This window comes from Salmo trutta, chromosome 3 (assembly GCF_901001165.1).
Source record: "Salmo trutta chromosome 3, fSalTru1.1, whole genome shotgun sequence".
Classification (NCBI taxonomy): domain Eukaryota; kingdom Metazoa; phylum Chordata; class Actinopteri; order Salmoniformes; family Salmonidae; genus Salmo; species Salmo trutta.
This window is the reverse complement of record NC_042959.1, coordinates 36,923,934-36,937,043: the sequence shown is the minus strand read 5'-3', so window position 1 is coordinate 36,937,043 and position 13,110 is coordinate 36,923,934. Positions and strand designations below refer to the sequence as shown.

Here is a 13,110-nt window from a genome sequence, read left to right as displayed (position 1 = left end):
AAAATGTTTAAAAACACGTTTTCACTTTGTCGTTATTGTGTATTGTGTGTAGAAAACAATCTATTTAATCAATTTTGAATTCAGGCTGTAACACAACAAAATGTGGAATTAGTCAAGCAGTATGAATACTTTCTGAAGGCACTGTGTGTAGTAAAGGCTGGATTCAAGCCATATTGCCGAAGTATCACAAAAGATCTGCATACAAATATCAAGGTAATTTCCGATTGAGCCGACGTATGCAGTGTTTACAGTGAATGCAGTGTCCGCGACTGCGAGAACATTGCCTTTAATTGTAAACTGCACTATAAAACGGATCTTCAGCGTTACGGATTAAATAAAGCCCTTAGCCTACGTAAAAATTACCTGAATGTCCATAATCTAAAAACAATATGATTGAATAATTTGAATCTTGTTTAAACACTTCCGCTCATGCACAAATAGCAGGGGACGAGGTTCATATCAATTAGCCTAATATATCAAAGTAGCATGTACTGTAGATGAAATCATATCTAAGTTGCTAGTCCCCATCTTCATATAGTCTAGATAGTCAATATTTCAATGAGAGTTCAACAGGAGAACAATGATCAATGCAGTGACCATGAAATCATGCTGGGAAATTCCTCTTCAATTAGGCTAAAGGTCCTCATGATATGGGAACTGTGGGGGAATCCACCATTTGAGCATGCACATATCGGATGTTGATTTAGCCTATGATGTGCATGTATAGGCTGTAATGTATGGGATGGATGGCTGAGGGTGAGGATGAGATGCTCCAATATGATTTTTGTCATGTACCAATGGAAATATTTGAAACCAGTCAATAATAATGTATGGAAGGCAGTTCTATACATATATATTTATACTTTATTTATATTTCTTTTCTGGGAGGATATCATGTACACCAAATATCCCATTGGCAGTTAAGCGCATTCAATGTGTTGAGAAGCCAGAAACAGTCACTTGATTTTACAAACACAAATACAAAATAAAGATAAACCACAAAATAATGAACCGCATGTATATAACATACAAAAGAATCCCATGCCTACTCAGTAGGTAAGTACAACATTCCAACAAGAAGATGTGGATATTGACATTTTTTTCTGTTAAAAAAATATAGTTTTATCCTTTTGCTTACATTCTAAAGAAATGAAGCAGTGCCCTCGTATCGTCTCGTCCCTTTCTTCCCTTCCTCTTTGTCTTGAGTATAACTTACATTCTGTAACAAAAATATCCCTTCAACCCTTAAGGCGAGACGCAACGCATCATCATCTCTCGCACACAGCCATGTCAAAACATCAGCAAGGCTTCACAAAAAAGGCACCAAAAACGGGAACGTTGGCTGTTTAGTTTTTTTAAGTTTACCGGGGGGGTTTTTTTCTCTTTTTTTGTCCACATAACAGACTGATATGTCAGATGATGTGAGAAAGAGAAAGAGAAAGATAGTACCAGTGGATGATATTTACAAAACAGTAGAATCTAACATCACTCTTAACACATGCTTGAATACTTAAGTGCTTATTTCATCATCAAACAAAGTTTTTAAAAAAAACGCATCACAGCATCGTCATCACTACATCATAGAGAAAGTATTAGAATAGAAAATATGGCCCTGCTCACTTCAAATAATACAATGCAAATAAGTTTTTCACATCAATGGTACCAAAGAATGGGGGAAAAAAGAGCAAAACATGGCACAAGTACAATATACATATTATGTAGCTTATGTATATCATTCAATGTCTTTTGTAATGTAAATGATAGCCTCGGAGGGAAAGCGTGCCTTAGTACCAGGCAATGTTCAGTCTGTCTGTCTGTTTGTCTCCGTCTGTGCGTTCACTAATAGGAACGATGCGGATTTCAACTCTGGCTCTAGAAAGTCTTGTATGCTTTGTTTGAAGCACTGCATTTGCTTTATCAACAGAGAGAGAGAGAAAAAATCCCTTTTTGTCTACTATATTCTCTTTGCCCAGTCCTTGACGTGTGTTTTTTTATCTCTTCTTCAGGTGAATCTGAGGATTCACTGAACAGAGCTTGCGGAGGGAGCAGGCAGAAAAGTGCTTTTCAGAAGGTGAATAACAAGTCTTTTGATGTTGATTTCTCCCCTCAAAGAGATTGTAAGGAGTGGTGAGGAGGAGGAGAGAATAAAAAGTGTTTTCTCTTTGTCTTACTTAGCAGATTTCGATTGTCCTTGGGGAGAGTGTGGACTGCATGTCTGACAGCGGGGTGGGAACCGGAGAGGAGTAGATGGAGGCTACAGAGGAGGGGAAGGAGGAGGCCATGGAGGACTGAAAGGTGCTGGACATGGACATGGAGACAGAGGGGTAGGTGGTGGCGATGGAGGGAGAAGGGTACGAGGTGTGGATGGGAGAGGAGTAGCAGGATGTGACTGGGGATGGGTAGGAGGAGACCGGGGAGGGGTAGGATGTGATGGGAGAGGGGTAGCTCGAGACAGGGGAGGGGGCTGATACTGAAGCTGCTGCTACAGCCACCGCCCCGGCCATCCCACCTTTCTCCGCCTTCTTGTCCTTCTGCCTCAGATGGATCTTGGTGTGCCTCTTCCTCTCGTCGCTGCGGGCAAACTTGCGTCCACAGATCTCGCAGGCGAAGGGCTTCTCACCGGTGTGCGTGCGTATGTGCGTGGTCAGGTGGTCACTGCGGCTGAAGTTACGCATGCAGATACGGCACTGGAAGGGCTTCTGGCCTGTGTGGATGCGGATGTGGCGTGTCAACTCGTCTGAGCGGGAGAAACGGCGGTCACACGTCTCCACGGGGCAGGCATACGGCCTCTCGTGGGGCGGCGTCTTGCTGGGACGATTGGGGTACTTGCGCATGCGGCTGGGCTTGATCAGCTGGGACTGGTAGACACTCTTCAGGTCTTGGGAGCCTGTCTGGGTGGCGAAGGCTTTGATGGTGGACAGGGGGGTGAGGGAGGGCTGGCCTGACCCATTCTGGAAGGGCTTCTGGTCAGGTAGCAGGCTAATCTCCCCCTGCTGCTGGGGGAAGAGATAGTCAGGGATCATGGGCACAGGGAAGCTGGTGCCACACATCTTCCCGTTGGGGTAGGCTGGAGGGTTGTACTGGAGCGACCCTCCGGCTGGGCTGGGGAAGCCCTGGCCCTGGTCGGAGAATATGTCAGGGCTGGCGCTGGAGTAGGTAGGGGCAGCTGAATAGATGGGGTTATTCTCACTGTGGTGAACAGAGCAGCTCAGACTGGAGCTCTGAGAGGAGATGGCGATGGACGAGATAGAGGAGGACAACGAGGAAGAGGTGCCGGTCTGAGAGGCGGAGGAGGACGGGGCGGAGGTGGAGGGGGTGTTGATCCCCACCAGCCCACTGACCAGACTGAATAGGGGCTCGGCCCACAGGCTGTTGCTGCAGTTGGTGGCAGGCTCCAGGGTGAAGCGGCCAGTGTAAGAGATGGGAGGCAGCCGCTGGCTGGAGTAGCTCTGATCGCCCATCGACTTCTCACAGTTCATGGAGATATCAGGTAACGTATCTGCAGAGAGAAAGAGGGAAGGAGACATGAATCAATTAATATGCAGGAGGGAGGGAGGGAGGGAGGGAGGGAGGGAGGGAGGGAGGGAGGGAGGGAGGGAGGGAGGGAGGGAGGGAGGGGAATCCTGCCAGAGAGGTGGACAGTGTTGCCCCTCTCCTCTCTAAGAGCAGCAGGTGCCTACGCGAAGCAGGAGAACCAGCCTCCCTCCCTCCCAGCCAAGCAACCCCAGCACTTTCCCACCTCTAAACTCCCACACCAGCCATTTCCTCCACTAACCAAAAGATGGACAAGAGCTGTCGTGCAAGTCAAGCCAAGCCATCTGCATGCATTTTTTTAGATATATTTTTTTAAAGCCTTTTTTTTTCTGTCACGCACGCACACACACACACACACACACACACACACACACACGAGCCAAGCTCTTGAAGTCCACCACATAGCCTAAGGCAATTGATTACTGAAACTGCAGTTCAGCTGGTTTTAGGAATGCAATTTGAATTTAGCTCTAGACTGTCTGAAGGTATGCAATGAGTGAGCAATGCTGAAGCTCAAATACAATCCAATACTGATGAAGAGCTACAATTTCATTTGTCAAATTCTCGATTTTTGGGGGGTTATGTATTTCCAATCATCATTCATTCAATTGCTTTATTATATTTCATTACTTTATTTTTTTTAAATCTAAACATCAATATAAGTAGACATATCTCATTCAAAGAGCATATTCAACATATCAAGGGTGTTCTCTTGAAGCTGAAATTGAATTAACAGTTGCCAGCTGAACACAAATAATGATCATGCATTACTATGCATTATGTATAAACTGTTTCATGCCATGCACTCTGCTAGTTGCAGAATGCAGTCTATCATACAATACAATACAATACAGTACAGTAGCTCCATACAGCAATAGTCCAAGGATATACTCTTACCTCCAGTAATGTGGTCATACTGCTCTCCTGGCTCCCCCGATCCGAAACCTGCTCCCTCGGTCGCCGAGGCAGAGAGGTAGGGGGTCCCAGCGGAGCTCAGCATCATCATCTCCTCCAGCTTGGGATAGTTATCCATGGGAGAATGGGGGAAGCTGAGGGGGTCTGAGATCTGCAGGGCTGGATGGAGCATCTCTGTCTTGGTTGCAGCCATCCTCCAGGGACGTGGTGCTGTAAGGGGCTGAGGCTGCGCTGGAGAGGAGTGCAGCGAGGCTTGGTGCAGGCTGGGCAAAGTGGTGATGTTCCTCTCTGAGGTGGAGGAAATCACCAGTCCACTTTCGGGAGCAGGGTCAGACTTCTTTCCCTCTTTTCTCTGGTTCTCCAAGAGTATTCTTGTCTTGTTCCTCCTCTTGTCCAAGATTAGTAAAAATCCACTTTTTTATTTTCTTTCAGAGAAGAGTATTCAGATCAGATGTCCCTTTTACTCATTCCCTAAAATTAATGATAAATAATCATTAATATATTTTTTCTTTTCACTAGTTGAATCCAATAAGGGTGTTGCCCTTTCGGATAATGTGTTCTTGTTGTTGCTTTGAATTGACTTTTACTTTTTGAGTGAAAATGTTCTTAGGGAGATAGCGCTGTATGTGTGTGTGTGTATCTGTCTATCTCTGCTCTAAGGTTAGCTGTTCTGAGCTCTGAGGGCGCACTCTCATGCTCAGAGAATCCCCACTCCTTTATATACCCTTTCCCCGTGACGTAGATGTCCATATATGGAGTGAAGGAAGCCCATATTTAGGCACTGCAGTGGAGGACACATGACGTTGGCCAGGGGGAAAGCAGAGAGGAGACACTTTATATTGAACCAGTGCAATAAATCGCGGGAAGATAACCGCTCTTCCTCAACCCTGAATCGATGCATCTTCATAGGATAATCCCTGCTAGAGAAGGCGGCATAATTCTTGCTGTCTCCCTGATGGCCCATAGTTCAGATTCGGATTTCCCATCTGTGCAGCAGGCTGCGCGCTTGCCGGAAAACTCTGCTCCGCCATGCCATATAAGGTTGTGTCTAAGTAAGGAACTATTCCGGTGGGTTTCCATTTCCTTGCCCTTATTTGGAGCTTCCTGCGGTAGCGCTGATCAGTGCTTGGCAGCAGTGAATGAGAGGTAGGAGCGCAGCACAAGTCCAGCGCTCTACTCAGTACACCGTACAATAAGTAATGTCAGCACTCAGCACCAAACTCCTTCCTCACCCAAACCAGCAAGGAAAACACCATTGCCTTTATTTTAGTTAGAAGCTTATACATTTCAGCTGCATTGCAAGCTTTTAAAGGATCTAAACGGAAATGTAATAAAGAGTGAACTAAGCAGCTCGTTTCAGTATGGGTCTCAGTTATATAACGCAATTGCAGTTCTGCGTCAACACGAGCGCACAAAAAGGCAACAGAAATGTGTTAATATATTTTACAAATTATACTATTGTTATGAATCTTGCTTTATAATATCTGAAAGAGGACATTGGTTTTAGGCGTTCATAATCTATGCATACGTTCATAGCCAGCCTACCTATCCCGTTGAAGCACAAAGAGGTGCACGGAGGGGACGTAAAAAAAAACAACAACACTTTTTGAAGAATTGCATATCAAACATTATTGTCTACCTCATCAATGAATGAGTTAGTTAGACATCAGCAATTTGACAGGTGAGAGGAAGAGAAGAGAGAGGCCAGACAGTTGTTTCCTTCGGGATGGCCGCGTGAAATCCTGCGCAATGATGGCAGTATTATTGTTATACATTTTTTCGTCTTTGCTGTCAAAATGCATATTTTCAGAACGGGTCATGGTTAGGCAATAAGCTATGTGAATATAGTCGTTTTCTTCCACTTGGTTTTGTGAATCCTATTAATGACTGCGTTGTAGGCGTAGGCCTATTCAGGGCTGCTTACCTGGCAATGAAATGGTTCGAGCCCTTGAGAGTGGTTATGAAAGTGTTACTAAGCTACTATTATGAACATGCAAAGTACGGAGATTACTTTGACCAGCAGCAGAGATAATTGAATACCGCAAACAATTATCAAGCAATAAACAATAAGTATCTCCTCTCCTCAAATTGAGTTGAGACATGATCGTCTATGGACGTGTAAATTACGCATCACTCATTATATCCATCCCCTGCAATTGTTTAATATTAGGAATATGCTTTCTCTATCTACCTCTTTGTCATTGATGAATGATACCGGAGGCCAGTGGATGCTGACGAGGCTCTGGGCCAGGACTATCCTATCCGACTAATTGCGGGGTTACCCCGGCCTCCCCTACTCAATAGGCTACTCCGGGAAACTCTCTGCCACTCACGGAGCTAATAGGTCGAATTAACAAACCGCCACTAAACGCTGCCAGAACGCCAGTGGGCAACTGATGTACCCCCTGGCTGTTCCAGCCCAACAGCAAGCCAGGGAGCGGGGACTCCTCGATGGCTGTGACAGGAAATCGATGTTTCCCCCGGCCCGATGCTGACTGGAGCTATGCAGGCAAGCTCATTGTTAAACATTCCATGATTGTGTGTTTAGGCCTACTGCAGGCCAACAGGAGAGAAGTGCGTGGGTGAGACTTCAACCCTTTGGAGAGGGCACAACTCTAGGTAAACTTAATGAAAATATAACTAATGTTACATAAGAATATTATATTTGGAGTTAGTAAGTAGTCGAACAACTGCTCAAATTGGTTGCTGCACCATTTTCAATATCCAATGGGTTCTCCCTTCCATCCACAGAACATTCCATAAATGTAACGCCTATGTGTCCATGCTTGCCAACGTTTATGTCCCTCAATGTAGGGCTATTGATATCACAATACTACACTTTCTAATGACTATTTCTGTCTGTCTATCGGGTTGATCTTGGTCTTGACTCCAGGGATGCTGGTAAATGGAGGTGGTCCAATGCAGCCTGGTCTCATAAACTCATAAAATTATTAAATACGTTTTTAGCTAATTAGGAACTTTTAAACTTTACCGAACAAAAATATAAGCGCAACATGTAAAGTGTAGGTCCCATGTTTCATGAGCTGTAATAAAAGATCCCAGAAAATGTTCTATACGCACAAATAGCTTATTTCTCTCAAATTCTGTTCAGAAATGTGTTTACTTGCCTGTTAGTGAGCATTTCTCCTGTGCCAAGATAATCCATCAACTTGACAGGTGTGGCATATCAAGAAGCTTATTAAACAGCATGATCATTACATAGGTGCATCTTGTGCTGGGGACAAAAGAAAGCCACTCTAAAAGGTTTTGTCACACAACACAATGCCACAGACGTCTGAAGTTTTGAGGGAGCGTGCAATTGGCATGTTGTCATTAGGGATGTCCACCAAAGCTGTTGCCAGATAATTTTATGTTAATTTCTCTACCATAAGCCGCCTTCAACGTCGTTTTAGAGAATTTAGCAGTATGTCCAACCGGCTTCACATCCATTGACCATGTGTAACCACACCTGCCCAGGACCTCCACTTTGCAGCTTCTTCACCTGCGGGATCGTCTGAGACCAGCCAACTAGACAGCTGATGAAACTGAGGAGTATTTATTTCTGTAATAAAGCCCCTTTGTGGGGAAAAACTCATTCTGATTAGCTGTGGGTGGGCCTATGCCCTCCCAGGCCCACCCATGGATGCGCCCCTGCCCAGACATGTTAAATCCATAGATTAGGGCCTAATTCATTTATTTCAATTGACGGATTTCCTTATATGAACTGTAACCCATTAAATTCGTTGAAATTGTTGCATGTTGCATTTATATTTTTGTTCAGTATACTTTCTACTTTTTAGCTACTTTGCAGCTACTTAGCATGTTAGCTAACCCTTCTCCTAACCCTAACCTTAACAATTTTAGCTAACCCTAACCATAACCATTTAACCTAACTCCTAACCTTAACCCTAACCCCTAGCCTAGCTAACATTAGCCAGCTAGCTAACATTAGCATTAGCCACCTAGCCAACTAGCTAATGTGAGCCAAAACAAATTGGATTTTGTAACATCTCATATGTTTTGCAAATTTGCAAACATATTGTACATTTGCAAATTCGTAACATATTTAGCATATTTAGCAAGTTCGTATCATATCATACGAATTATAATTCATAATATAGCATAAGAAATAGATTATCGACATCCACAAATTAATACATACCATACAAAACGTAACATATCATACTAAATGGAGTGTCTTCGATTTACGTAAAGAATAATAAAAAATGCTCTGAGACCAGGTTGTCATATGGGCTAAATTCGAATTGAAGGCAGTCAATTCAGGATGGGATTTGAAGACATGTAACCTAACCCTGACTTGTATGTAAACCAGTAGGCCTCGGGGTACTTCAATATACACACATGTAAGCATAAGCACACGTGCACACACACACACACACACACACACACACACACACACACACACACACACACACACACACACACACACACATCCCCTTACCCACCAACAAACAAAACTTCTGCTCGCAAGCTGTTGTTCCATTTGGCACCCACCACCCAGTATACAGTACATTTTTACTCCATAGTTTGGATTCTCTCCCCAGCGTTTCCCTTCCCGCCTTGGGGTAACTTTCTGTTTACCCCCATTAGAGTGTGTCATATATTATGGATGATCCAGGACTGGCACTGCCAGCCTCCCAAACAAAGTCTAAATACTTAGTGTACCTGGAGAGACCCTGGGAGAGGGATATGTAGTTCTAAAAGGGATCATAAAATGTCTGTTGAGAGTCCAATTATTTTGGATGGGTCTAGAGCGGGCACAGCACAACATCCCTGATATAGCCCAAATAGAGAGAGAAGAGAGAGAGAGATATATATATATAGTTCTAAAATGGACTTTGAAATGTCTTGAGAGTCGAATGGTTGTGAGTGACTGTGGTTTTCCAAGGCTGATTTTGTTGCAATAGTTTAGTGAGTGTCCATTAGTGTCTGTGTGAATGTAACAAACATTGTACAAGGCTGGTCCAGGAGAGGTATCTATACTGATTCTGTACTGTAAGGGCTTCAAGGCAAAACCAAGCCAAACTCTTGTCTGTATATGTTGTGGCTGTCATGAATCACTTTCCAAGGCCGATAAGTACATGCAGCTCAGAGACTAGATAATCTGATGGCAATGTAATAAAATCAGTTTAGGGAAAACTCTGAAGAAAGTAATAAAGTAATAAAGATGATAAATACTATAAGCTTAGCTGCTGTCGTGTGTGTTTGTGTGTGTGTTTGTGTGTGTCTGTGTGTTTGTGCGTGTGTGCGTACATGTGGGCGCATGCGTTCAGCATACGTACGTACACGCTCGTGTATTTCTGTTTATGTGTGTGTGTGTGTGTGTTTGGGTTAGCGGGTTCATTCTAGCCGGTGTGTTCCCCGTTGTTGCCCACGCAGCTCAGCCAGAGGAGTCCTCAGCTGATGAGGCTCCAGCGTCTAGCCCCGACTCAGGGAGGGAGGGAGGCAGGCAGGCTCTCCCCTCACCTACTCACCCACTACACCCACATCCCTCAGCCCCAGTCTCGACTCAGGCCTTCCCTCATGCCCCCACCGCGCTGCGCAGAGCACCGGTTAATATTTAATTAAGCCCCAGTCTTCCAGAGACAGCAGTGGAGAGAGGGTCGAGAGAGAAGATGAGAGAAGAGAGGGGGAGTGAGAAAATAAGAGAAGGGCAAAAGGGAGGGAGAGAAAGATGATAGAGGTGATAGAGACAGAGAGAGGGGATAGCAGGACAGATGCAAAGATATGGGGAGAGAGAGGGAGAGAAAGAAGATAAAGAGAGCGAGAGAGAAAGGAGGAGGAAAGCGAAAGTGCGATAATGCAGGGAGAGAGAGAGATCCTCAGATCCCCACACTGTGGAGCAAATACCTGACTTCTGCCGAAATGAATCACCAGGCAACGCCAGGCAAGCCAGGCAGGCAGAGAGATGGGCAGACAGATGCTCTTCTCCCGCCCACCGTGCCCCCCTCCCCCCCCCCCCCATGGTGCAATCCCCCCATAGCATACAGGTGTGCACAGACATGGCATTCTATAATGGCCAGTTCGAAGGAAGAGATTAGGGAGTCCGACGACGAGGGTTAGTTACCAAGGCAGCAATGTTACATAATTTGGTAGGCAGGCGCAGGGTGTGTGTGTGTGTGTGTGTGTGTGTGTGTGTGTGTGTGTGTGTGTGTGTGTGTGTGTGTGTGTGTGTGTGTGTGTGTGTGTGTGTGTGTGTGTGTGTGTGTGGGTGGGGGGGTGTGATGGAGAGATAATGGCAGAGCAAGAGAGAGGACATGATTATTTTGGAGCTGACGCAGAATGCAGCGAACACAGTTTTATGATGTTGCTGGGTGTAGTAGGGAAGAAAATAGGGGCCAATTGATAAGAGAGGATAGAGAAGGGCCTGCTTATTTGTTCAGAAAAAAAGATACAGTAACGTAACATTACCATGTTGTGATGTGGGTTAGGCGAGGGAATATAAGGGACATTGGCTAAAATAAATTTTTCTCCCAGCTTTTTCACTGCCATCACTAGGAGGATATTGACTGACCTTTAACACAGAGTTAGATGAGCCTAAGAGAAGACATGTTGTTGACGTGAGGAGGATCTGTTCTGTCAGAAGAACCTTCTAGAAAACAGACATAAGGAGACAGAGACAGAGAAGAGAGAAAACACTATGTGGCGCAGCCCTTTTTCATAATCTCATAATTAATAAAGATTGATAAAAATAAATACCCGAAAATCCGGTGTTTCTTTTTTAAATATTTCTTAACCTTTTCCTACGTGAGTTAGAAATATCTCTAACGGTCGCCCCAGCGTGAGTTGTTTTATGCACGTGATGTCAGAATGCACTCACTGTTCCAAAATGTGATTATTACGCAACGGGACAGTTAACACGCGCTACCTGCTAATTGTAGGCTATGTTTCAACTTGTCAATTTCAAATTATTTTCTAACAAGTTGTATAATCTAACAAAAGTTTGAATTGAGATGTGTTCCGCCTCCTCATTAATTCACATAGAAGTAGCCCATTTCAGCGTTGCGGACAATTTATGTTTGAGGCTTTACTGAGCCGAACAAACTACTTTCATTGAGGAGAGCCCAAGCACTTCACCAATGTTTGCACAGACCATTGCCTTCCTTGTTGTTTTCCTTACAAATAATAACTTTGGACATGTGTTCGTTCCTATCAAAGTAAGTTCCTTGTTTTCTGTATATCGTGTTGTCGTTACTACTGTAGGTGCATACAGTATGTATGTATGTATGTATGTATGTATGTATGGTATGTATGTATGTATGTATGTATGTATGTATGTATGTATGTATGTATGTATGTATGTATGTATGTATGTATGTATGTATGTATGTATGAATGGACTTGTATTTACAGTTTTATTCACGTTTTCAAGTACTGGTGACAAATAATGCATTCCGATTATTGCACAGATTGATAATACTGATTATTATGAGCTAATGCTAAGCTATTTGCATTAGCATTGTGACGCCATGTTTGTTGACATTAAACAATGCTTTCTGGGTGTCACATAAACATCTGTCAGACCAAAGATGTTTTAATGAGGTGAAGGAATGGTTCACTCATCTTACGGGTAAACTTCCGGAAGTGAATGAAGGGAAGTGAATGATCGTAGATGACACAGCCCCTTCAACATGCAAGATGGTCTGTTTACAGTATGCATGTTGAAGGGGGTGTGTCGTCTATGATCATTCTCCTCTTGTTATCTTTGGTTGATGCGAAAAAACGAACATGGCGGCGTGCACAAACTACCCATTGTCGAATTACTTTTGATTTCTAGAAAGTGTTTTACTCAATTATTTAGATCAATGGTGAGTTCACCCATGATGTGATTAATTATAAAAAGTAATTGCTATTAGCTAATTCATATTGTAGTTTCTGTCAGCCAAGAGTTATAAAAATATGACCGTTTGTGTTACATTAATCTTTCCTCAGTTAGCGCTAGGACAAATGTAGCCTACATTTTTCCAGTTTGGATGATTGTGTTATGCTGTAGCTACTTCTGTGAATGTCTGAACATTGCATCCAAAAATAAACTGGTCACATTCAGGACATAACTTTGTAAGGACTGTGTTTGTACAAAATGTTTCTGTGAAAAAACAGTGTGGCCAGCTCAAATGCTGATTGTTGAGTCAATCGAAACTGGACGTTATAAATAAGCGTTCTAATCACACCGGTTTGAGTGTACGCTGCAGGGACCACTGTAGAATGATCACACCCATTTGTTGGTACATGTGAAAAGGCTAAATACTTTTTAATTATATTTTTTTCATAACAATCATAAAGACAAATAAAATATAAATATATACACTACTGTTCAAAAGTTTGGGGTGACTTAGAAATGTCCTTGTTATTGAAAGGAAATCATTAAAATAACATCAAACGTGATCAGAAATACAGTGTAGACATTGTTAATGTTGTAAATAACTATTGTAGCTGGAAACGGCTGACTTTTTATGGAATATCTACTTAGGCACACAGAGGCCCATTATCAGCAACCATCCCTCCCTGTGTTCCAATGGCATGTTGTGTTAGCTAATTCATGTTTATCATTTTAAAAGGCTAATTGATCATTAGAAAACCCTTTTGCAATTATGTTAGCACAGCTGAAAACTGTTGAGCTGATTAAAGAAGCAATAAAAC

The 13,110-nt window shown here is 43.4% G+C and overlaps 1 protein-coding gene across 1 annotated transcript; it reads right to left on the bottom strand.

Annotated features, from left to right (window-relative positions):
- Positions 1–844: 844 nt before the first annotated feature.
- LOC115174700 (early growth response protein 1) lies at positions 845–5,175 on the bottom strand. Its single transcript, XM_029733493.1, has 2 exons — positions 4,432–5,175; positions 845–3,499 (listed from the first exon to the last, which is right to left on the bottom strand). The coding sequence occupies exons 1-2, from the start codon at positions 4,640–4,642 to the stop codon at positions 2,172–2,174; spliced, it is 1,539 nt and encodes a 512-aa protein (XP_029589353.1). The 5' UTR covers positions 4,643–5,175; the 3' UTR covers positions 845–2,171.
- Positions 5,176–13,110: the final 7,935 nt, after the last annotated feature.